The sequence below is a fragment of the Athene noctua genome, chromosome 20 (genome assembly GCF_965140245.1).
Source record: "Athene noctua chromosome 20, bAthNoc1.hap1.1, whole genome shotgun sequence".
In the NCBI taxonomy this organism is placed as follows: domain Eukaryota; kingdom Metazoa; phylum Chordata; class Aves; order Strigiformes; family Strigidae; genus Athene; species Athene noctua.
Genome location: NC_134056.1, coordinates 12,755,375 through 12,779,538, shown reverse-complemented (window position 1 = coordinate 12,779,538; position 24,164 = coordinate 12,755,375). Strand labels below are relative to the sequence as shown.

At 57.1% G+C, this 24,164-nt stretch overlaps 2 protein-coding genes across 4 annotated transcripts in view; both read right to left on the bottom strand.

Annotated features, from left to right (window-relative positions):
- The window catches only part of RABL6 (RAB, member RAS oncogene family like 6), a 60,256-nt gene extending 58,197 nt beyond the window's left edge, over positions 1–2,059 (bottom strand). For all 3 annotated transcript variants that reach the window (XM_074923423.1, XM_074923424.1, XM_074923425.1), the window contains exon 1: positions 1,491–2,059. In XM_074923423.1, coding sequence (XP_074779524.1) covers positions 1,491–1,620 — 130 coding nt within the window. In that variant the 5' untranslated portion in view covers positions 1,621–2,059. The remainder of the gene's footprint in view (positions 1–1,490) is intronic.
- A 969-nt stretch (positions 2,060–3,028) lies between these two features.
- On the bottom strand, positions 3,029–8,881 carry AMBP (alpha-1-microglobulin/bikunin precursor). Its single transcript, XM_074923834.1, has 10 exons — positions 8,734–8,881; positions 7,923–8,065; positions 7,567–7,643; positions 6,941–7,054; positions 6,398–6,499; positions 5,814–5,851; positions 4,848–4,926; positions 4,591–4,758; positions 4,258–4,434; positions 3,029–3,169 (listed from the first exon to the last, which is right to left on the bottom strand). The coding sequence occupies exons 1-10, from the start codon at positions 8,842–8,844 to the stop codon at positions 3,138–3,140; spliced, it is 1,041 nt and encodes a 346-aa protein (XP_074779935.1). The 5' UTR covers positions 8,845–8,881; the 3' UTR covers positions 3,029–3,137.
- Positions 8,882–24,164: the final 15,283 nt, after the last annotated feature.

Below are 24,164 nucleotides of genomic sequence, written 5' to 3'. Positions count from 1 at the left end.
CTGTCGACTGCTGTGCCAGCAGGATGCAGCTGATCCGTACTGTCCGCAGCACAAACATTCACTGTCTGAAAAGTCAACTCCTTTCTCTTACATAATTCACAAGCTGGTATTAGCTACCTGATCTCACACATGTACCAGTGAAGCACGTGGATGTGTTCTGGTCTGTGGGCTGCACGAAGCCGCTGCACAGATCAATAGTCTTTAACTAGCAGATCTCCAGGTACGTATTTAATGATGCAGTGCCATATTCCAAGTTTCATACTCACCCTCTGTCTTTCGCTGGCAATCAAGTCTCTTAACAGTAACACTGTGCTTCTGTTCACATTCATGACTGCTTGCCAAGACACTAATTTTCCAAATTAAGCACTACTGACATATCTAACAGATGTGCTATGAATAAAGGCACCAAATGCTCCCCCCCTAGTAAAGCGGAGAGCTTTAAAACATATCTGTTCAAAAGCACAGTCAATAATGATAACACTAACAAAGCCAAAAAAAAGGCCCAAACCCCAAAGTGCTTATCTCTTCCTTCATGTTCTGTTTCAGATTAAGATTCAACACGTGTGCCTTTCCAGAAATTATTCAGTGCCACGTTTACAAATCATTGTCAACTGCCAGTCTCTCGGCCTTCTTCAATCTGACTTCACTGCCTGCCTGGATCCACACAGATGAGCTGAAACTCACAGTGCTCTCTGGTACCATCTCAGTTTCAGCAAAGATGACATAACTATCGTCCCTCTCTCACCACTGTTACTTTGGGATGTATTTTACATGCTTGCAGTGCCCTCCTGAAAGATTATATTAGAAATAACCTTTACTGAGATTCAAGGGAAAATCTCAACCCTAAGCCTCAACACTGAAAGGAAAAAAATTGTGAAAACGTTCCCTGAAAAACGAGCAAATTTATAAGTTGCAGAAAAGATAGTCAGAATGAAATTATGTACTAAGGACACATAAAGGCATACATCACTCGCCTTTTATTAAAGCCTGGCAGGGCAGAGCTTTTCAATAGTCCCTTATCATATAACCACTAGAGTTAATTATAAATATCATTATCCTAGGCTGCAGGGAAGGTCACCCACACACTCAGGGGAGTTACTCTCTTGATGCTTTAACTGACAAAAATTGATTTACAAGGAACTCTCTCTTGTGCCACAGTCAGCGGAAAGCAGGCAGCCGTTCAGGACATCTGCTGATTGAGGACACTGCTGCACTACAGGTTCCTAAGTCCCGCACAGAAAGATAAAAGTTTCCCATCCCTCACTCCTCCCACGCTTGTGCAAGCTCTAACATTTAACTGCAGACTTGGCTTCGGGCGAATACTGGCAAAAGCACCACCACGCACAACGAAAGCAAACGCGTTTCACAGTCCCACCAGGGTCCCTGGGCACGCTGTGGGGCAGCGGATGGGACTGACCGATGCGGCCTGCCTCCCGCCCGGGGCTGGCTGTGCCCCCCGCCAGACCCCCCGAAGCTGGGCTCCGACTCACTGTTATACTGGACTCCCTTGGCAAACCTCCTCTGCAGAGCCTGGTTCATGGACTGCAGCCCCGCAGGGATATTCTTGTCTCTGACCGGAGTCTGGTCCGAGCCCACCAGCTTCTTCAGGGCCGAGAACATCTTTCTGGTCCCACACCTGCGCCACCACCTCCAGGAAAAGGGCTGCTGCTCCGGGGCTCAGGGGCAGGGTGGCCCCGGGGGGAGCATAGGGGGAGGTCACGGCTCAGGGCGGGCGCGGGTAAGTCAGGGCCGGGGCAGGGCTGGTCCGGCCATGAGCGGCCTCCCGGGCTCGGCAGGGCGGAGGTGTGCGGGCCCGGCCCGGCCCGGCGCGGCGGGGAGGGGGCTCAGCCGGGGCCCCGCCGGTGTGCCAGGGAGGGGGCACTAACCGGGCATCGCCCGGGGCTGAGCGGCGCGGGGGGGGGGAAGGGGGCGGTGGAGCCGGTGCGGCGGCTCAGCCCCGCCGGGCGCCACCGCTCAGGGCCGGGCTCGGGGAGCGGAGGCGGCACAGGGCTCCCACCGCCGCCGCCGCCGCCATCTTGCCTCTTCCGCCTCGCTGCCGGGGGACGGGGCGCGCGTGGCGGCGGCTACGGCGGCCGGCAGGGGCCAGCAGGGCGCGGAGCGCGGCCGGCGGCGGGGCCCGCGCCTGTCCTGGGCCCGCGGGGCCGGGCCCGCCGTAGGCGCCACCCCCGAGGCCAAGCGGGAGCGAACCCTTCCGAGACCGCCGCAGCCCCCTCGTGTGAGCCCTGGAAGCCCTGCCATCCCCTCCCGGGACCCCCGTAGCCCTCCCAAGGCTTTCCCAAGACCCTCGCAATCCCCTCCTGTGAGCTTCGTAGCCGCCCGCTTGTGACCCCCATAAATCCTGTCACCCCCTTCTGGAACTCCATAGCTGCCCTGTGACCCCCACAACCCCCTCCTGGGACCACCCAGCATCCCTGGGACACCCTTCACCTAAAACACTTCTAATCCCCTCTTGGGACCCCTCTAGCCCCTGTAATCTCCATAGCCCCTGTAATCCCCTCCTGTGACAACTTCATTTTCCCTCTGTGACCTTCATAACCCCCTAATTCCCTCCTGTGACCCCTCAGGGTCCCCTCTGACACCCCATAATCCCTTGCTGTAAATGCCATGTAACCTCTCCCTCACAGTGATCCCTATCCCAGCCCATGACTGGGCCTCTCCGCCGGGACTGTGACTGTGATGCAGCAGTAGTTAGTTATTCACCTTCAGGGAGGAGCAGGCATCCATTCCCCCTCTTTCTGACCCCTTCCCAGCTGCCCATCACCATCCCCTGGGAAATGGTGGGCTGAACCCCACACAGCAGGATGCCCTGAGCCCCTCAGTGTTCCAGTTGCGCAGAGAGCAGCAGGCTGAGAAAGGGGCAGAGACTTAGCGGTGAGCACCCAGCAGATCCACAAAGGAGGGGACACTGCACCATGGAGGCCAGTGAGGACCCCACAGCACCCCCTGCCCCTCCTGGACCCCCCACCCTGCTCCCCACCAGCTCAAGGATGGACACTGGGCTCGTTGGTCACATTAGATACATTTACTCCTGGAGGCATCTCCTGTGCTGTGGCAGCTGCCGGCACCCTCCTGCAGGGCCCTGGTGCTGAGTGCCGGCAGCTCGTCCTCCACCTGCATCAGTTTGACAGATGCAGAAACTCCTCATCCTCTGCAAGTGAAGAGATGCTCAGGGTGACAGACAGACCCACAAGACCCCCTCCTCACCCCGCGGACAGACATTGATGGTTGCTGCTTCCTACCTTGTCCCTGCCGGGGGGTGGGGGGTGGGGGGAGGGGGGGGAGTGGTCTAGACCCTCTGTGCACGCCCATGCTGTCCTGGGATGTCACTTCGTATCCCACCAATTGCCATGGTGGCATTAATGCACTTTATATTGGTGACAGGAATAATAAAAGATGGGCTTTACCCTAAACCGCGTTATTCTGGCTCCATCTGCCATTCATGAGAGCACGCTAAGCCCCCATTTCCTGCCCTGCTGGGAGCAGGCTTGCCCAGGGCTGCCTGTGGTTGAAGACTCCTGAGCTTGCCCCTCTCCATGGGAAGATTTCCCCTGCCACGCTCCTGAAAACCTGCTTGTCCATTCATTTGACGGCTGAGCAGTGCCTGTTCCGTCTCCCAAGGAGGTTCAATATGGAAACTCCTGCACTGACTAGAGCTGGAGGGCCTGGCAGGCATCACACAGAGGGTACAGCTCCAGCAGGGACCCTGGTTTGGTTCTTATTTGGTGTCAGGGTCCCTACACCCCCCCAAACCTCACAGCCACTCTTCTCTCACTGGCATCCCCTGTCTGGGAGCTGTCACTTCCACTGGTCCCTGCTGAACCCCAGCCTGCTTGGGGCTGTTCCCCCTTTTATCAGGACCGTTTTGAAGTTCAGTCATGGCCTCAGTACATCTGCAGCCTATACAGGCTCCCTGTGTGATACTGTCTGTAGATTAATGACCATATTCCTCAGGCTGTCAGAGTCCCTGACCCAGGAGAGACCCATCCCATGCACAGCACAAAACCAGCCCCAACCCATCCCAGACCCATGCTGGACTCATGACAAACCCATCCCAGGTTTATCCCAGACCCATCCCAAGACCGATCCCAGATCCAGGGCAGCCTTGTCCCAGCCCTGGCAGACCCAGTACACCCAGACCCAGCCCAGAGCAGGTCAGGAGATGGTGCAGGCTGCTGCCCTGCCTCCCCCAGCACAGGGCAGTGTGGAGCGGGCAGGGTGCAGGCAGGGTGGGGGTACCTGCCAGTGGAGGAGCCCCGCAGTACTCCTTGCACTCCTTCTCTGAGTAGAACTGGTTCCCATTGCCCTTGCAGCCTCCGTAGCTGAACATGATGCACTTGCCCTGAGCCGCATCAAAGGCCCAGCGCGTCACCAGGTTCTGGCAGGGACCCTGGGTGATGGGCAGCCTGCAGGCAGCTGTGGGGACAGAGGGCTGCTGTGAGGTCCCCCACACCTCCACATGGATGCTGGGCATGTGGGGTTCGAGGCCACTCTCAGATTCCCTCCGATGCCTCAGCAAAGGGACCTCCCGTGCCGCTGCCCCACCACCCTGTCTCCTGGTCGCCCGCTCACCCTCCGTCCGGCACGCCTGCAGGCACTCCTTCTCCGAGTAGAAGTTGTTGCCGTTGCCCAGACAGCCACCGTAGAGGAAGGTTTCGCAAGCCATGGAGGAGGAGTTGTAGAAGAAGCGGGAAAGCATCCCGCTGCAGGGTCCAGGGTCCCGGCTCAGCCTGCATGAGTCTGCGGGCGAGTGCAGCATGGGCTGTCACAGGCAAAGGGGGATGCGGGGCAGGGGATGGCAGAGGCAGCCCCCCTCCCCTGGGACATACCTTCCTTATTGCCGATGTAAGGGGGCAGGGGCCCCGCGGCCGAGCCCTCCTCGGGGGGCAGGACTGCTCTCCGCGCCCTCTGCTCGGAGAAGGAAGCACAGAGCTCCCGTCAGGCCCTGCCTGTGGGACCTACTGCCCACCCCATTGCCCCCGGACCCCCGCTGCCCCCAGGACAGGCTGTGTCAGGGGCAGGTCTGCTGGGTGCTGCAGACTGTGCAGGCTCCAACCCTCCTCAGTGCTCCCAGCACGTCTCCAGTCACTGATCCTGGGTCGGCAGGCTGTGATCCCTCCATACCTCATGGTCATCCCAGCTCTATGCTTGTCCTGGGTGGGGGCCAGGATCACACTTTATGATAAAGACACACAAACTCCCTCAGTCATGTCCTGTGCTGGGGACATGTCTCAGCTCTGGCTAACATAAGGTGGTGTGTTACCTGCTCTCAAGTCAGCTGGCCTGTTTCTCCTGTGAAAGTCCTAGCCCCTCTTGAAAATCTTTCTAAACTCAACACTGTGAGACTGAGAGGTGCTGAGTGATGATAGCCAAAGGACCAGTGGGGTGCTGAGCTGCTCTCCCATCACTGGAGAGAGGGTCTACAGCCTGCCTGGGACACCCACAGGCAGGCAAGGAGCAAGGAGACCCCAGGCTTCACATGCAGCAACTCTCACCCCAGGAAAAAAAAATCAGAGTAGGAAAGGCCTGTTGCCTTCCACTTGGAAATTAGCCCTGGTGCCCACCTGGGCCCCAGCACCCTCACTCTGCAGCCTGTGCCTGCTTGTGCCCCCATCCTCGCAGGCAAAGCCCATCACTGGGGATGAAAGACCAGCTCCCAGAGTGGTCAGTGGAGCCACTGCCCAAACAACGTGTCTTGCCCTCAGAGCCTGGTCCCCAGACACCAGGTCTCCAGGGGGGTTGGCTTGGAGGGGATGTCCCCAGGTATCTCAGGAGGTCCCAGCTGGACCACTCACCTGGGGGGAAGTTGCAGTCTCCTGGGGAACACATTCACCTGGCCCAGATGACAGGAGAGAAGATCAGCAGCGTGAGAGGAGTCCTGACAAACTCATCTCACTGTGGTCCTGCACCATGCACAGACAGAACCCCAGGGAAAGGGACGCCCTCCCAGTTTCACCCCAATGTTCTTGCCTTTTTGCTGCTTTCCACCTCCCACTAACAGGAGCATCAGCCTAAAATCCTCACACCCACTTGCATCATGCTAGCACCTTCTGAACTGCAGTCTGAGCAAGGAGCTCCTCAAGCCTTGGGAGCACCCAGACCTGGGGAGCAGTCATGAGGAGGTGCCCTGCACCCTCATCCCCGCACAGTGTAGTGGATACATTGACCTGAGAGCCCAGCAAGGACCCCACTGACTGGTAGCTGGTGGAAGCCTGACTGATACATGGCCTTCCCATCCCACCCACAAAACCCCTCATTTCTCCTCCCTCCATCCTGACCATCCCCCCATCTCCCCAGCCTCACACACCGAGAAGAAGCTGCCCCAGCGCATGCCAGGGGGACAGGCAGCAGGAGAGGCATGTGCCTTACAGTGGGTTACCTCTGTTCGCTAGGATGAAGATGGAGTCTGCGGGGATGCCCATCTCCAGAGCCAGCTGCTGGAAAGCCTCAATGAGGTCCTCCCGCAGGTCCGGACTCCTCCCTGGGCAAGGGAACAGGCTGTGAGTGGGGCTGGTGTGGGAGGGGATCTGCATGCACCCCCCACACACCCCTCAGAGCTCAGGCAGCTGCAGGTAGGCCCAGTGCCAGCCTCCTGGTCCTTTCCAACCTCTCCATTATTCCTGACCAGCCTTTGCTGGGACAAAGTGGTTTTAATGTTTCTCAGTCATGAAGACAGCATGTCCTGCCACTTCAGGGCCTGGGTTCTTCCAAGCAGATATTGCCACCTTCATCCCAAATAACAGGCTGGTTTGGACATTCACTGTGTGAGAACTCGACAAGACTCAACCTCTGCAGTGCCAAAGACGAGCTGCCCCAAGGCACTACTTCCAAAGCCATGATCACCACCACCTGGGTGGTGTTTCTGAGCTGCAGTGGCACACCACAGAGCCTGCTTGCCCACAAGTGCCATAGCCAGACATACCATACAGCTTCAGGGTGGTGCTTGGGCCAAAACTACTTTTCTTCTTCATCAGAATGACAGCATATTCTTCGTAGTTGGTGCGGAGCACATAGGACCGGATAGACACATCCCATTCTGGGTGAGACAGAGACATGGGGGACATCATTCCTGCCCCTCAGAGATAAATGGGGCAGTGTAAGACAGCCCCAGAGCTGGGGGCTGAAATCAGGGAGCTAATTCAAGAAAACAGCTGATTTTTGGGAAGCAGATTCTGATGCAGCCCTGACTCCCTTTAGGCTCACCAGCCTCTTCTTAATCGAGGGAACTGGAAAACTCAGGTTGTGGAAAACTGAGATACCATCAACACTCCTGAAATGTGGAAGCCTGCCCCAGCTTGGGACCTTGGGGACAGATCTGCTGGAACATCTCACAGTCCTGTGCCTATGCAGGGACAGTGCTCAAACAGCCCCTTTCCCCCAGCTTCACTCCATAGTGCGACTGGAAGTGATCCAAACTGTAGAATGGCTTCCGAGTCTTGCGCTCCCCAACCCCTTCCCTAGCTTCCAGCTGTGCCTGGCGCTGGTTCCCATCCCGTAGCCATGCCACAGCTCTTGGGGCTGAGCAGTTCAGCAGCAAGGCCAACTTACTGGGGTTATAGTAGGTGTATTTGCCGGGGGTGCTGGTTTTCTGGTACTCTCCTGAGATGTGGGTACAGTCACCTTGCCTGGAGGGAGGAGGAAAACAATCAGCTGCTTGGAGTGATCGTTTATCCTGATTATTGCACAAAAATCATGTCTGGGGCACTGAGACCATGGCATGGGACCCCTGAAATCCCCCTGCCCAGGGCACTGGGTATTTGAGCCCAATCCAGCCCCTCCTCAGGGCTCTGATGCCAGCCAGAGCAAGCAATCCCCATGTCTTGTCCCTGCCCCTAGGAGACAGAGCACCCCTGGGTGGGGTTGGCTTTGGAGTAGACTCGAGCACCCGCAGCAGTGCTCCGTACCGCAGTCTGGTGCTGGCGGTGCGGATCTGGTCGGTGCTGGGGCCAGGGCCCAGCACCAGGGTGCCCATGCTGAACTTCTCCTTGTAATTCTTCATCCATATGCAGGTCGTGCCGATGGCAATGTCGTACCACTTCCCGTACATCTGTTGGGAGAAGAAAGGGACGTCTCCATCATGAGCCCTTTCTACCAAAGTGGGACATCTGGTTTTCTGCAGAGCTGAAATATTCATGTCCCAGAATCACTGGGGGGTGATGGTGCAGGGTGCTGAGGCCAGAGATGCCACAGTATTTGGGAAGCAGATCAGCACGGAGCAGGATTTTCCATGGTCCCATGACCACCAGGCAGGGCTTGAGGCATTCAGGCTGGCATCCCCCCATGTGTCCTGGGGGATTGTGGACCCAGGAACACACGTGGGGCTGTGCAGAGCCTGGCAGGGGGACAGGGCTGCCTGCGGGAGATCTCCCAGGCAGCCAGAATTCACAAATCCCGGGCTAGGGCTGCTTGTGGGCCCTGCCCACACCTCCTAGGCTGGGCAGATTAACACATGTCTCACGGGATTCATCTGCCCCAGCCACTCAGGCTCCAGCTACCCTGCCAGGGTGTTTGCTAGGGTGAGGCCACCCCAAAGGTTTATGCTGACAGGCTGGCACCCTCTGACTGGCACCCAGGGAGGGCCATGTTGCCAATGCTTGTCCTGCACAGCCTGACATGGGCATAGGTAATAATGCCTTTTTTTCTCGAGGAAAATGAAATAAAGCTTTCCCCCATCCCTTCTGCCCCCAGAATTAAGGGACCGCAAGCCGCCATTACCCGCTCAGCCTCAAAATTCTCCTGCACTTGGATATCCTCATCCTGATCCCCAATGGGGGTCCCGCCGACCACGGTGAAGACGAGGAGGGAAAGGAGACTCCAAAACATCATGGCTGGTGGATTCAGAGTGCTGCTGAGCCCCGGCGTGCCAGCGGGATCCCGGACTCTGTGCTGTCCCCACTGCGCAGCACTGTGACCTTCAGACCACGGCCAGCAGGTCTGGCCAGTCTGGCTGGGGGGGCCTGCTGTGGGGGCGTGGGGCAGCTGGTGGCCCTGCGTGGCCTGGCCGTGGTGGTGATGATTTGCAGAGAGCTGGTGCGGGGCGCAGGAGGGGAGGTGAGCATCCTCCTGCTGCACCAGGCTGAGGTTCTTACCCTCACCTGATCCTAAACTAATGCTTAGACCAGATGCGGGGCCAGGACCTGCCCCATCTCCTTTATTCTACCTTGGAATTCATATTCCTGCCCTGGTGTCCTGCAAAGAGCCCTGATGGTGCCCCCAGTCCCAGTGGACCAACCTGACCCTGCAAAGAGGAGGACCAAGGGTTCCCTGGTGCTCACCCCAGGCTGCCTCATCCTGACCAGTGTCCCTAGGGACCAGAGCCTGCATTGCCTGCTCGCCTTCTGGACTCCCTTCCCTGGGGGTCCCAAGCTGGTGTCCAACACCCAGGAGCCAGCTGGGTGTTGCCCACCGCACAGCCAAGGGTCCCCAAGCCCGGCCCGTGTGGGAGGCACAGGACACGCTGTCCCTCCCCACCACTGTTTGCCTTCACATGATGATTAACTAAAATCAAACAGCCCGAGGGAAACAGCAAACATAGCAAAGGGCAGGAGCCTCTCTCCGGGTCGGCCCCCAGCCCAATATTTACAGAGAAGGGCCAGAGCCGGAGGCACGCTTGCAGGAGACATCCGGACTTTCACCCCTCCTCTCCACTGTGGGCCACCACCGGGCCCCTTGCATAGGACTGGTGGATGCGCTGCCCACCGTGGGCTGCTGGGGGGGCAGTGGTCAGGGCAGGACAGCCTGAGCATCTCGTCACAGAATCACAGAATCATCTCGGTTGGAAAAGACCTTGAGGCTCCTCCAGTCCAACCATGAACCTCACACTGACTGTTCCCAACTCCCCCAGATCCCTCAGCGCTGGGTCAACCCGACTCTTCAACCCCTCCAGGGATCCCGGGGACTCCCCCCTGCCCTGGGCAGCCCATTCCAACGCCCAACAGCCCCTTCTGCACAGAAATCCTTCCTCAGAGCCAGCCTGACCCTGCCCTGGGCAGCTTGAGGCCATTCCCTCTGGGCCTGGTGCTGGCTCATTGGCTCCAGAGACTCATCCCCCCTCTCTGCACCCTCCTGGCAGGGAGTTGCAGAGGGCCAGGAGGTCTCCCCTCAGCCTCCTCTTCTCCAGACTGAACCCCCCCAGTTCCCCCAGCCGCTCCCCAGCAGACCTGTGCTCCAGACCCTGCCCCAGCTCCGTTGCCCTTCTCTGGCCACGCTCGAGTCATTCAATGGCCTTTTTGGGGTGAGGGGCCCAAAACTGAACCCACCCATCGAGGGGCGGCCTCACCAGTGCCGAGCCCAGGGCTCAGATCCCTTCCCTGTTCCCCCTGGCCATACTGTTTCTGTCACACACACACACACACACTTTGTGCCACAACTGGGGTGTCCTCGGGAGCACGGGGGAAACTTGGCCGTGGGGCAGAGACCCCTTCAACAACCCAGCTCAGTAACCCGCCCTGGGCTTCTCTCTCTCTGGAGGAGCCCACCTCGGTCCAGAAGCAGCCCTGGGCTCCTCCAGCCCCCGAGCTGGCGCCGCGGGTAGCCGGGGCCGGTCTGGGGGCCCGTCTCCGCCCGGAGGTCCCGGTGACCCCCGCCCCGCCGGCGCTAGGTGGCAGCCGGCGGTAAGGAATGGGGCAGCCCGGCCCCGCGGCCCGGCCCCAACGCGCCGCAGCCCCCATGCGGGGGGGGGAGGACCCCGCTGCGCCCCCCGGGCAGCGCGGGCAGGGGGACCGGCAGCGACGGGCAGCGAGGACGTGCCCTGGGAGCTCTGCAAAGCGGGGTTCGCTGGAGCCCCGCGCTGTCCTGGGGCAGTTGGCAGGGAACAGGCATCGGTCAGGGAGGCGGGACAGGCTGACCGTGAGCTGCCCCTGTGCTGCCCCTGTGCTGCCCCTGTGCTGCCTCTGTGCTGCCCCTGTGCTGCCCATGTGCTGCCCGTGCGCTGCCCCTGTGCTGCCCATGTGCTGCCCCTGTGCTGCCCCTGTGCTGCCCGTGTGCTGCCCCTGTGCTGCCTCTGTGCTGCCTCTGTGCTGCCCGTGCGCTGCCCCTGTGCTGCCCATGTGCTGCCCCTGTGCTGCCCCTGTGCTGCCTCTGTGCTGCCCCTGTGCCTGCTCAGGGACCCGGCCTTCCCATGGTACAGAAATGCCCCATGGGTTTAAATGTGCCCAAATAGTGATGGACCCAGGTGTGAACAACACAGGACTAAATGTCCTCGTTGGGGACCTGTCTGCTTTACTGGGAGCACAGGTGCCCCGCACTGGGACTTGGCAGGGGAAGGAAGAGGATGCATGACAGTGGCATCAGTCATCCCTCTGCCACTGCTGCACTGTTCCTCTCCTCCCAATGCTGGTGCAAAGGGTGAGCGGAGGGAGCTGTTTCCTTCCAAAGCGCAAGCCTGGGGCTCATCCAGCCCCATCCTCTCTTCTTCTGTACACATGAACACAGCGTGTGGCTGTGACCATGGGCCTGTGGGCACCATCCTCTCCGCGAAAGCTGGGAAGCAGCTGTACTGGCTGCAAAACTCAGCTCACGCACGTCGCCTGTGCTGAGAAACGCCAGGGAAGTGTTCTCCTTGTTCACTTCCAGAAACACACTCACCATCCCCATCCCCGAGGCTGTGGCTGCGTTTGTGCTGGGATCACTGAACAGCCACTTTCACACGGACAGGGATGGAGAAACCCCCACGCTGCCAGAGCACGGAGGGAAACTCTGCAGGGCATGGCTCTCCAGGAAGGAGGGCTCTGGGCCCTGGGCTCTGAGGCCGTGGGCTCTGGGGTCCCATGCATGGCAGCCCCAGGGACCAGCAGCCAGGACAGGCGGCTCTGGGTGCTCAAGGAGGGACGTTCCTGCGGATTGCTCTGGCAAGGAGACAGGGCAGCAGTGGTCCCGTGGGAGCTGCGGGGTGTGAACAGCTGCCAATTTGCAGGAAGTTCACAAAATGCTATGGTTTCAGACCAGTTTGGACAGAAACCAAATGCAGGGAGAAACCACCATAAAATTCCTTCAGACTAAATTGCCCCAGCTCTGCCGGTGCTGAGAGGTCCTAGCCCCCAGAAGCCCTCCCAAGGATGGGCAAGGGGCACGGTGGGGCTGGCAGGGTGGCAGGAGCACGGCAGAACCTGGGACAATACCAGGCACTGTGAGCAGCTCCCCAGAGCTCCATGCCCAGACCTGGTGGCACATCAGGCAGACCCCTGCAGAGGTGAGGGCCACCAGGACTCAGTGTCCAACAGTGGAAAAAGAAGGTGCTATTTATTTACACGGGCCTGACTGCCCTCCTCTCCCACTCCCCACCAGGTGTTTGTGGGTTAGAGGAGACATTCGTGCCTAGTTGTTTCAGTGTCCTTTTGTGATTCTGTTGTCCCCAAGCTTGTCCAGTCCTTTTCTGAACTTGCCAGGGCTGCTTTTCCCCCATGGCAGCAAGCTCTAGATGTTCAACTCCTGCTGTGTAAAGAAGTTTTATATTTTCTGTTTTAAACCTGCTAGCACTTCTTACTCCCAGAATTGCTGGAGTACTAGTTTCATGCTCATCTTGTCCACCACTTTCATGATTTTGCAAGCTTCAGTCATATCCTCCCTTAGCCTTTCCCTTTCCAAACAAAGAGTCCCAGGCTTTCCAGTCCCCTCTCATATGACAGGTGCTTCATACCCTCAGTTATTACAGAGCAGGTCCAGAGAAAGTCAACTCTTCTATCTCCTTCTTGAGCTGCGAAAACCAGAGCTCAAGTACACAGTACCCAAGACGAGGGGTTGCCAAGGTTTTGTAGTTTCTACAGAACACTTTTCATCTTGTTCCCAACACCCTTGGTTACATAACATTTGGGTGACTTTTTTGGCTGCTGCTGCCCATTAGCAGTTCTCTGAAATTACCAGGTCGGTGATGGCTCCCAGCTCTCCTCCTGAGTTCAACCACCTGTCCTGAGCTCCATGCTGATGCCCCACTCTGATTGCTTCTTCCTTGAAGCATCACATTCATTTCCCTACACCACAGCTCACCTGCTACCTCTTTGCCCCTTGGTTTGTGAGGTCCTTCTGAAACTCCCTGCCATCATCACAGCCTTTGGCCATTCAGAGGAGCTCAGTGTCATCTGTAAACTTGAGTATTTCCCTGTTGACTCCCTTCTCCTTGGGGATGGATGAAGATGTCAGATATAAAACCAGTCACAGGGTTGGTCTCTGGGGGACCCCACTCCATCTTGAGGAGCCCTACATGTTGCTTCTGATCCTTCAAGCCCCTTTCAGTTCAGGGAAGAGCCTTTCTTCTTCTGCTCCCACAGCAAGTTTGTTTCTTTAAGAACTTTGTCATGGTGCCTCATCAGAAGCTTTCTGACAATTCAGACAGATTATGTCCTCTGGATTCTCTGTATTTGAGACAGGGTCCCTCCTTGCAGGAGCCCTGCCAACTTCTCCCCAGCTCTATGTTCAGCCACATGCTCAGCAATCCCACCCTTCTGCACAGGTTGTGCTGTCTCACTGGTGCTACAGCAATGAGAATCTCAATTTTTTAACTCCTAGCACCACATTTCCATAAGCTGAAAGTTCCGCTGTCCATCATCCCACTGCCTTGTTGTAAAGAGAGGTACCATGCTGCAGCCAGCACCTCTGTGGTTTCACAGAGAAGTTCTTCGCATGAGCAAACCCCGTCTGTCCTGGGGACATGCTGATGGTCAGCTTGACCCACCAGTCTGGGGCTTCCTCTAGATTTGTTTCAGAGTGGTCTGGCTCCTCTGAGCAACCTTCTGCAGCATGTGTACCAGGCCTGGGGATCTCCCCACCACTGTTGGCCAACACTGAGCTTCTTCATGGGGCCTCATCATCCTGCAGGTCCTGTTACACCCTGGGCCATTTAACTCTCCCATCAAACCAGGGATGGGATTCTTGAATCACCTGGTTTTCTTTTTGAATTGTGGCACATGTTTTACCCAGGCTTCTCACATCCTATTTAACACCCTTCAGGTTATGTTCAGGATCTTGGGTTTTGGGGTATTTTTTGATAGTATGCTCCATTTCTAAATAGGTCCCTTTCCTGAACTTATTATGGGATATATCTGTCCCTCACTGTCCCACTGCACTGTTAAACCTAGTAGTGCTGTGATTTTTAGTATGAGGCAGTTCCCCCAGTGCCTCTTCAACCTGGTCCCAAGCACTCAAGACCCAGCCCAGAACATAGATCTCATCACTCCAAGAGGCTTCATTTACAGCACCCACAAATGGTATCTCTACATCTTGTCTTGACAAAACTGGTTTGTATATGGGGGGAGCGATGTCCCACCTCCACTGTTTGAGCTTGCACATTCTCTAGTCTCACTTAATGTTTCCAGATGACTTACTGTTCTCATCATGTTCATTTTGAATTTTACGTTTATTTTTTTAAAGCCTGGGATTTTCACCTGCAAAGATTTCTTTGTGCACTTTTTCCTGCACTGCTTCACGCTACACAATCCCTCCCCTAACCATACTCCTCCTCTGTCACTCCTATAAAGCTGGTAGCTGGGGCATCACTGCACCTCGGTGGTTGCCCCTGGTCTCTTTGTCCTGGTGCACGATGCCATGTGCTGCCAAACTTTTCTTTTCCCCTGTGCTCTCAGCACTGGTGTGAAAACATTTCCAGTTCTGTCCTTGCTCCTGGGACAGTCATATGGCAGCATCAGGGCTTAGCACCCTTCACTTCTGCTTTGTGTCTTTCTCCAAATGTTCTGAACACCCAGGGCCCAGTTTGTCTCCTAAACACCTTTTTGGCCCCGTCAGTGGGTATGCTCCTGTCTGGGTCTACCCATGATGTCGCCTGGGGAAGGTGTCTGCATCTGATCAGGGCTGGTCGAGTTATGGTTTTAAAATAGCTGCAGTTATAGCTTTAAAATAACAGCTGCCAGGAAGGGAGATGAGGCTGCAGGCACACGGGCTGGGTTTCGGGGGTGGTATGTCCCACAGCCCCTCTGCCCAGGAACAGCATGGGATGCTTGTGCTCTGCAGAAGGTTTCCTTTATGTGATTCACAAACCTGCCTCTCCTCCTCCTTCTTCACCTCCTCTTCCTTCTCCTCCCTGACTGCTGGGTGCTCCTTAGTTTGGGGGCTCTGTTCCTATCCAGAGGTTTTTGAGTTCCTTCATCCCAGCTGTGGCAGAGGAGAGTCTCTGGGCCTTGTGTTGAGGGTTAACACCTCACAGCACTTGTGGGACTGGTCAGATGACCTGATGGAGGCTTGAGCCATGCTCAGCAGATATGTCCCCTGCTCCAAAGGCTGGCTGGTGGGCCAGGTGCTGCCTGCATCTCCTCACACCAGACTTGCCAGCCTCATGCTAGCCAAGAGGGTAGGCAGGGATGGTGATAACAGGGTGGGTGAGGTGAGGACTTGCAAGGGGGCACAGGTATCATGGAAACCTCAGAGGATGGTGCCTTGTGTCTCATGGGTCACAGAGTGCTTGGGAGCACATTGTGGGCGAGGACAAGGTGCAAGACAAGAGGAGGCAGGACCACCAGCATGGCCTGCACATCTCTGATGCTCTTCAGAAAGAAAAGTTGGGTGTTCAGCAAAGGACAGAGCAAAGGGGGGTAAAGGCTGGATGGTGAAGGGAAGTGCAACCCAAATCTGGGGGGTGTGACAGCCACAAATCACCCCAGGCTCACAGAAGGCCTGGGGGAGGATGAGCAGAGATGTCCCTGATGGAGGCAGACTGGGCCTGGCTCCATTTGTGGGCCAGACACCTGTATCCTGCTCCCAGAGTGTCCCCTGGCACCCACCACCCATCAGAGATGGATGGCAGCTGTGGACCTGCCGGTGCAGACCTGTTGGGCTGCTGGACAGTGGCATATGACCCACGGTGGCCTGTGTCTCAAGGCTGGTGCTCAGCCACATCTGGTTACATGGGACAGCAAGAGGAGTGGATGGTAGAGCAAGAGGAGTGCTGGGATAGTTGGTTCCCCAGAGCCCCAAGGTCCTCCAGGACATCCTTGGAGCTGGCTGCATGGGTGCAGAGGGATGGGTGCTCCACCTTGGATGGAGCCATCCACGGGACTGGGGTGGCACTTGAAGTAGGGTCTCAAGGTGGAGGTGACATGGTCATATGTCCATCTGGGAGGTGTGTCAGCATCCTTGGGTCAGGGTGGCAATGTGCTGCTGGGTGCCCGTGTGGATGCCTGCGCTTCGAGCTACCCAGCTGCTGGGGGTCAGCTGCTCCAGACAGAAGCATCAACCCACACATCTCCAGGCCAAGAGATGCGGGGAAACATCTCACCCACTGCACAGGTCCTTCCTCTGCCTGGCTGGCGCTGGGGCTGCCTCCTCCACCCCAAAACCCCTGGGGACCCTTCCCTTGTGTGCCAGGGGGGTGATGCCACTGTGTCCCCATCCCGGCGCAGCGCCCTGTCCCCACGTTGCCCACTGCTCCAGCTGCCCAGCCGTACAGATGGCTTCTCCGCCGTGCCGGGTCGCAGCCTCCACCCTCACGTGCGGCTGCTTTTTGTGTCCCTTCTCGCTGCGCATCGGCCTCGCCCCGTCCCTCCCACCCCTCCGCTGCCCGTGCCCCCCAGCGCAGCCCCCACCAGAGCCAGCCACACACACAAGTGAACTTTTCTGCGTTTTCCAGCAATTAAAAAGAATAAAGCAACAGTTGTCTCCAGGCAGGGCATGGATCCTGGTGACCCTGATTTTCTGTGTGGCTGGGCAGGGTGAATGGGGCTATTGAGACCCCGATGACTGGCATCTCCACTCCAGGATTGTCTCCCCTTCCAAGTCCCCCTCCCTGCGCTCTCCTCCTCCCTACCCTCCTCCTTGCTTTTAATTTCCTTCCTGCAGAGAGCTGCTCATCCCCTTCCCATTGGCCAAAGGCCTGAAAGGGAATGGAGGAGACAAGGGAAGGATTAAAGACGCTCTGCTTAGGAGCAGGCAGCCTGAATACAAGATGCACCGGCTGGGAAAGAATGGGGGCTTAGTGGGGCACCAGATCAGACCCGCCTCCACCGTATTCAGCCCGGCCTGCATTCCTGCATTGCTAAGCAGGGACCTTTCTCCCTGGCCGGCCCATCAGAGGGATGTCCCAGACCCCTGTCCCACCTGCCGCTGCAGGTAGACCTGCCCAGGATGGTCCCACCACGCTGCAGCCCCTCGGGGTGCAGCCACGATGGAGGACAGCAGCACTACAGTGTTTGCAGGTCCTTTGGGTCAGCCAGTCCAACACGGGACACAGTGTCCCCAGCAAGCCCCACTAGGATGCAGGGGCAGATGGGGCATCCCTTGGACCAGCATGGGAGCAATGCGGGACACTCTGGGTCTCCGGAACATTCACAACCCTCACCCCAGCAGAGCTGTGGGCCTCATCCTGCAGGGTTGGAGCTTAAGGCAGGCATCGCTGCTCAGCGCTCAGAGGAAGGCTGGAGCCTGCAGCAAGGTTAGGTCTGTGTTTGCACACCTAGAGAAGAGCTGGGGCACTTCCAGCCACAGCCTTGGTGTCAGAGGTGGCGGTGCCCCACTGCTTATCAACCACACTCTCTCACAGAAGTTCCCCAAAAAATCCACAGTGTTCATTGCCCTTCTCAGCACCTCCTGTAGCCATGAAGTTTGGGGTGCAGGTGGGGCATGGTGGCTTGCATTCATCCCTCCCACTGCTCCCATTTGCCCCATATCACCAGCATGTGCATGGTGACTGACTTGTCACACTCTGGTCTTTGGTCTGTTCCGAGGGCAGATCTGGGGCAGGGGGGATTTTGCTGCTGGGGCTAGTCCTTGGGAAGGACTGGAGCAGAGTGAGATGTGGAGCATGGGCTTGGAGTCACACTGGGAATGAGGGGCCCCCAAGGGCAATGGTGGGCAATGGCCACCTATCACTGACCAAACCCATGGGGACACACATGGGGAGTCACCCAGGAGTAAGACTGTGGTGTCAACAGCATCTGGGTCTTTCCATGCCTCTTGCATCCTTCACACCAGGTCGACCCTCCATGTCTTGTCTCAGGTGAGGAGCAGGTAGAAGTGAGTCACCTGGCCCAGGTAGTGCAGGATCAGCGCCTGCTGTCTCTGCCCAAGGCCAGCCCTCTCGCCAAGGCAAGGCCAGCCCATCAAAGCTGAGGCAGCACAAATCTCTCCATGTTATTAGTATGCTGGGTCAATCTTTAGTGTTTGCACACGAGTTCTCTGTGGTAGGGATGGAAACACCCCCCTTCTCTGTGAATTGGGAATCCGAGGCTGAGACTCCTGTCTGGAGCTGGAGGTTGTTCTCAGAAACCTCTCCAGGCCCCTGCTGACATTCACCCCAGAGACCTCTGTTTTCTGGGACAACATGTGCCTGGAGGAGCCCAGCAAGGCCCCAAAGCAAGCAAGAATTTTCCAGGCTGAGAAGCTAGTGGTCTGCAGTGGGGAGCAAGGATGGGGTAGGTCAGCAAAGTCTTACAGCCCTAAAGCATAAGATGTGAAGGCACCCTAGGGATTCCACGGTGCTAGGAGCACCCTGAGGAGCCCAGGTGCCCATGCAGAGACACACCTCAGGGCACTAACATACAGCTTTGGAGCCCTGCACCGCAAGGACATGGGTCTGAATGCCTGCGTCCCCTGTCCCATGTAGTGATTAATGTAATTTTAAATTTCCTGCAGGTTGTCCTACCTCTCATCTTTTGATCTAGATCTCTTGCTGACCTGGTCCCTCATGCACTCCAAAGCTGTGCAGCACCTGCAATGGTCAGGATGGAGCCCTGGTGACCATGTGAACATGGCTGCAGGAGCCTAATGTGGGATATAGCTGAGCACGTGGAGGTGGCCTCTCAGGGCAGCCTCAATCACCTTCCAGACTCTTGATTGTATTGATACAAGCAGGATTCAGGTACCAAAAGACAGCAACCTTGTGCCAGCTGAGCTGCCCCAGGGTGCCCAGGACATCTGTGCAAGTCTAGGAGATGGGATGGCCTCCAGACTCTGGGACAGCCCAGGCAGGACGTGTGAGGACACCTCAAACAGCAGAAGGAGCTTAGGTGGAAGTCTTGCCATCCCTCCCCTGCTTCCACAGCATGTGAAGGAGCCCAGACACCACCTCAGATGGATGCCCTCAGGGTCAGAGCTGAACCCCACCCCACTGACCAAATTGCGCAGGCAGGGTCCCAGTTATTGCTGCTTCCTGAGCGCTGCACGTGACCATCACAGTCTCCATGGTCCAAGTGGCATCACTCAGACAGCCTCAATCCTCACATGCTAAAATGCATTATTTTAAAACGTTTTTCAATATTTGGTACTAAAAGCCCCATCTCCTGGAGTCCTGGGACTGCAGCAGAAACTTGGTACCTGAAAAGAGTATGAAATCTTTCTGGAGGTGTGTCTCCATTTCCATCCCACAAGGCAGAAGAAGAAAATGCCCATCTACTCCTCCTCCAGAGAAGAGTCACATCCCTTCAGGCATCCCGCCACCAGCCTTAACAGTTGACATGGAGTTTACCTACACGTCCACCTCCATCACTGCATCCTCTCATTCAGAGAACGAGGTCTGAGGTCTTTGCACCAGAAAGCTGCTCTGACCCTAGGGCAAAATAGACAAAATTGGTAGGAAATCATCAATTTTGGCAGGAGGGACCTCCATTATCAGCACGAGGCACCTGCCCCACTGGGTAAGACAGAGGTGGCTGGTCCTTGCTCAGGGGTTGGTGGGCATGTCGCAGGGTCCCTCAGCTGTGCCTGGCCCTGCAGGACCCCTCTCCATTCTCACCCTTCACCATACCAGGAATCCTGCCCTGTGTGGAGATCTCCACCACTCTAAGATTTGTGCGTTCCCATTGCCCCGTCATTGCTGTACCACTCCCCAGCACCATCAATGGGCTGGAGACATGGCAGAGTTCCCACCCTGTTGCACCCTCACACTCTCTCATCCCCCGTGTGCCCACGCTGCCTGCAGAAACAAGGGGTCCATGCCAATGGAGGACCCCAAGGGTCGCAGACAGGGAAGAAAGGTGAAGCACAGGTGAAAGGCCACTCATCTTCCTGTGCAGTGGCAGGGGGACTTTCACCTCTCTTCCACCATGCTGAGGGGCTGGAGCCTGGAGTCTCCCAGCTCGTGGCAAGACGCAGCCCCTGGGCAGCCCGTCAGGGATGGAGAGCCCTTCCCTCCACCCGTCCGTGATGGAGGGGACCATGGGGCTTTCTCTTTAATGCAATGCTATGAATACTCGGGGTCTTTCTGCTCGCTGTTTAATGGATTTGAATGTGAAAAGGTGGTGGAATTGGGAAGAGGGGAAGAGAGGGGGGAGGCTAGGGCTCTTTGTTCAGGGATGCTGCTCCAGCCTTGGATTTATTCAGCCTTTGGAGGGCTCTGGGGTCTTTCTTTCCTCCCCAGCCACTGCAAAGGCTCGCTCCCTTTTCTGCCTCATGCTTATTAGCATAGCAGCTGCTCCGGGAGAGGGGCTAGGCAAGAGAAAAGGATAGAGGCGTCCGGGAAATGAATAGGAGGGGAAAAAAATAGCTTAAAAGGACACAGGCTTTGAATGAGGGGGAGTCATGAGTGGAAAAGGGGACAGGGGCAGCTTGGAGTTGTCACCGTAGCTGTGAATGTGAGCTGGGTGAAATGTGAAGACCCACAGGGGATGATTGCCCCGGCCGGGTGCTGTGCAAGGGGACGAGGGCCTGATCCTGGCACTGCAGAGCAAGGCCAGGGCTGCCCCGTGCCCCCCTGCTCACAGGGACATGCAGGGAGGTGGGTGCTGAGTTGGCACCCTCCTGCACCCACAGCCCTGATGCCTCAGGCCACCCTGCACCCTTCTTCCTGCAGGGATTCAGGGTGCCCCAGCCCCCTGTGGCTGGAGGTGCCCCACCTGTGACCTCCAAACTGAAGCATCCAGAGAGACGTCCCAGTGAGTGTCACAGCAGCTGGTGGTTCCCAAAGGTGTGGGGCTGCTGCAGGACCCGACTCCTCTCCATGGGGCAGGCTGGGTATGGGATGGAGGAGCAAGGAAAGCCCCCGGGGCACACCACAAGCATGCAACCAGTGCCTCCACCTCCTCCACCCGCTCCCTGGCAGAGCCCTCCAGCCACCTGATGACTGAGTAGAAAATATAATAATTAAAGGAAATCAGGTGTCCAGGGAGCTGCCACACTGCTCCTGCCCAAGCTCACAGAGGCACAGCCACACTGCAAAGTCCCAGTGAGAGCTCCCTGAGCAAGCAGGGGTGTGCAGGCAGAGGTCTGGTCCTGGGCAGAAAACCTGGGAGAGGGCTGAGCATGTTCAGACTCCATCTGTGCAATTGCATCGTGTGTAACAACATTGCTGTTGACTGGGAACAGGTGAGAAGTGGTTTTTCAGGTATAGAAAACAAGATCTGAGGTTGCATTGCACTCCCAGGAGTGAGAGGAGGCTGCAGAGATGCCATTTTCAGGCAAAGGCTCTCCTTAGTTGTGCAACTCGTGTGGAGCCAGCAGTCTGCTCCTTGTGGCCTCATGTTCCAGGGCACAACCCCTCAGTCTCAGAGTGCTGCTCAGGCCCCATGCAAAGGCTCAGCCTCACATTGCCCCACCAATGCATGGCAGAAGCTTAGTAGAGCTGGCAGTCATTGCCCAGCCGATGTCCCCTCCAGCCATGTTCCCTCTGGCCAGGGGTGCCCATGGCTGTGTTCGCTGGGTCAACCCTGCCTCTGCTCCATGCTGCGTGGGAGCGTCTGCCTGCACCCCGGTGCTGGGCTCCCCGGGTCCTCTACACCTGCAGCAGGGCTGGCACGAGAGTGTTCAGCAGAGCCAGCCACTCTGCCGGGAGGTCCATCCTGCCAGGGATAAACATGAAGCTGGGCTGGATCAGAGACAAGGAGGATGGATTTATCAGTGAGCAAGTGCTGGTTGTGGCCAGGGACAGCCCATCGTGCTCTGCCCCACTGGAGGGGCTGAAGCCAACAGCCAATGCTCACAGCTGGGTTTCTGTGCTCCTCCAGACTCCTCTGGGCTGCCAAGGCTGCTGCCCAGATCACAACAGGAAAAGGGAGGCACCTTCTGGGGAGCTTCTTCCTAAAAAGCAGCAGGAAGACACCTCCAGCTCAGCCAGGCCAAGGTCTGCCACCTTGCAAGGTATCACCAGAGGTGCTGCTTGCCTTGGCCTGCCCTCAGAGACTGCTCCCAGCTGTTGGATTCAGGCTGAATGAGGCGTTTCCAATTAAAACAGTTGTCCCAATCACCCCCCAGCCTGTCATCCATCCAGCAGTCCATTTTTATGTCTGTCCATTCTTCTACCTACCCCTCTGTCCACCCCTAGACATGCCTCTATTCCCCCATCCCTCCCTATCCACCCCCCATCCCTCCATTCTTTCATCCCTCCATGTCCCCAGCAATCCCCCCACCCCTCCCCAGCCATTCCGCACCCCTCCCCAGCCATCTCTCATTTCCTCCATCCAAGCAGCCTTCCACCCCTCTTCAGACCCAAGCCCCAACACCTGTCTTCCCCCAAAAAAACCCAAAGCAGGATATTGCCCTGCTTGACCATTTCTTTAGGGTGAGAAAGAGAAACCTGCTAACATGAAGAAGACAAAAGCTAAATTGCACCCCCAGGGCTGCATTCCACGCAGTGTGAGACCCAGAGGTCACCTCTTCTTGGGCACCCCTTGCTGGGCACCCCCAGGGATGGGTGCTCGTACTGGCAGTGGGGCAGGGCAGCTGAAGAATTTCTGAAGACAGACATTTCCCCTGCTCACACAACAGAGCAATGTCATTCCCTGGGATGCTTGCTGTGAACAAGAAGTGGGAGCTGCCTGTAGTTCCTGTGTTGATGCATCCCAGGCCTGGGAGCGTCCCTGGGGTGACACAGCCCCCCGAGCATGGAGGTCTGCAGGGTGACAGTGATTTTAGGGCATGGGAACTTGGCACTGGAAACCCTGTACCCACCTTGTGGCAGGATGTGAAGGTCATGTACACCCCAAGCCCAAAATGACTCTATGTTGCAGGAACGGGGTGGCCAGCTCCAGCCCCAGCCTGGGAGGGGTCTAGGGAGCTGGGACCTTTGCACCGAGTCCCAGCAGCAAACACCTCAGCAGCTTTGGGTCAGCAGCAAAATAGGTTGAAACTGTGAGCTGTCCTGTCCTGCACGATGCACTATGGATCCCTGGTGCCACTGCTGCAGCCTGCCTGGCCACCCCGCCACCCCCTCCCTGCCACCCAGCCAGAGGGGCTCACCCTGATGGCAGGGATGGAGCCCAGAAAGCCTTGAGAAGGGGCAAAAGATGAAGACTGGAAAAGAGGCCAGCCTGGATGGCTAGACTGAGCTGCCGCCTCCTCCCCAGCACCAAACAGAAGTTGATTGTGATTTTTTTTTTTTTTTTTTAAAAAAAGGTAACTCCTATTCGGATCTGCAGGCTGCAGCATTATCATAGTCATACAAATGCCCAACAAAGCATCTATTTAAAATGTACTGAATTTTGATTACAGCCCGTCCCCTCTTGCTCGCCCGCTCGCTGTCTTTCTTTCTCATTCATTACTTACTGTGTTAAGCTCCCTGAAATTCAAATAAAATCCCACCTCCTCCCCCCCATCCATATGCGTTGGTCGATTCAGCTCCGATGGCTGGGCTTGACGGATGAAGGGCAATAGAAGAGAAGACAAAGCTGTCAAACCTCGCCGGGCTGTGTTGACTTCCCATCACCCTCGCGGCCGGAGGGGAGCCCGATCCATCTGGTTTGGAGTCAGTAGCACAAACAAAAGCAAAAGACAATGGCAGGAAGCACTTGAAAGTTCAAATTCTTGCTTTGGTTTCTCTTGGAACAACAGCACCTACGTAATGCGGCCGGCGGACAATAATGCGCAGCCAGGGACACGCAAAAATGCCAGAAGAATGTGCTTACGCCACCAAACGATCCAATATTTTTGTTTTATTGGAACAAAAATAGAAAAGGAAAAAAAAAAAAAAAAGCAAGTCTTTGGAGTTCCTAGATTTCTTGGACAGGGTTTCTGTAGCGAGGAGAGCTGCGAAGCAGAGTGGCCGCTGGCCGTGCAGGGAGCCCAGCACTGGGGTGGCTGCTGCCCCAGGGCTCAGCCTCGGGCGGCCAGGGGTCGGCTGCACCCTCGGCACGTCCCTGCTGCTGGGGCCGTCACACGCGGGAGCCCAGGGACACAGGGTGGCTTCGCAGGCGCCGGGCTCAGCGCCAAGGGGGTGCGATTTGTATTCAGTGCCCAGCCCAAATCCCCTGCAAAGGGGCTGCCAGAGGCCCCAGCCC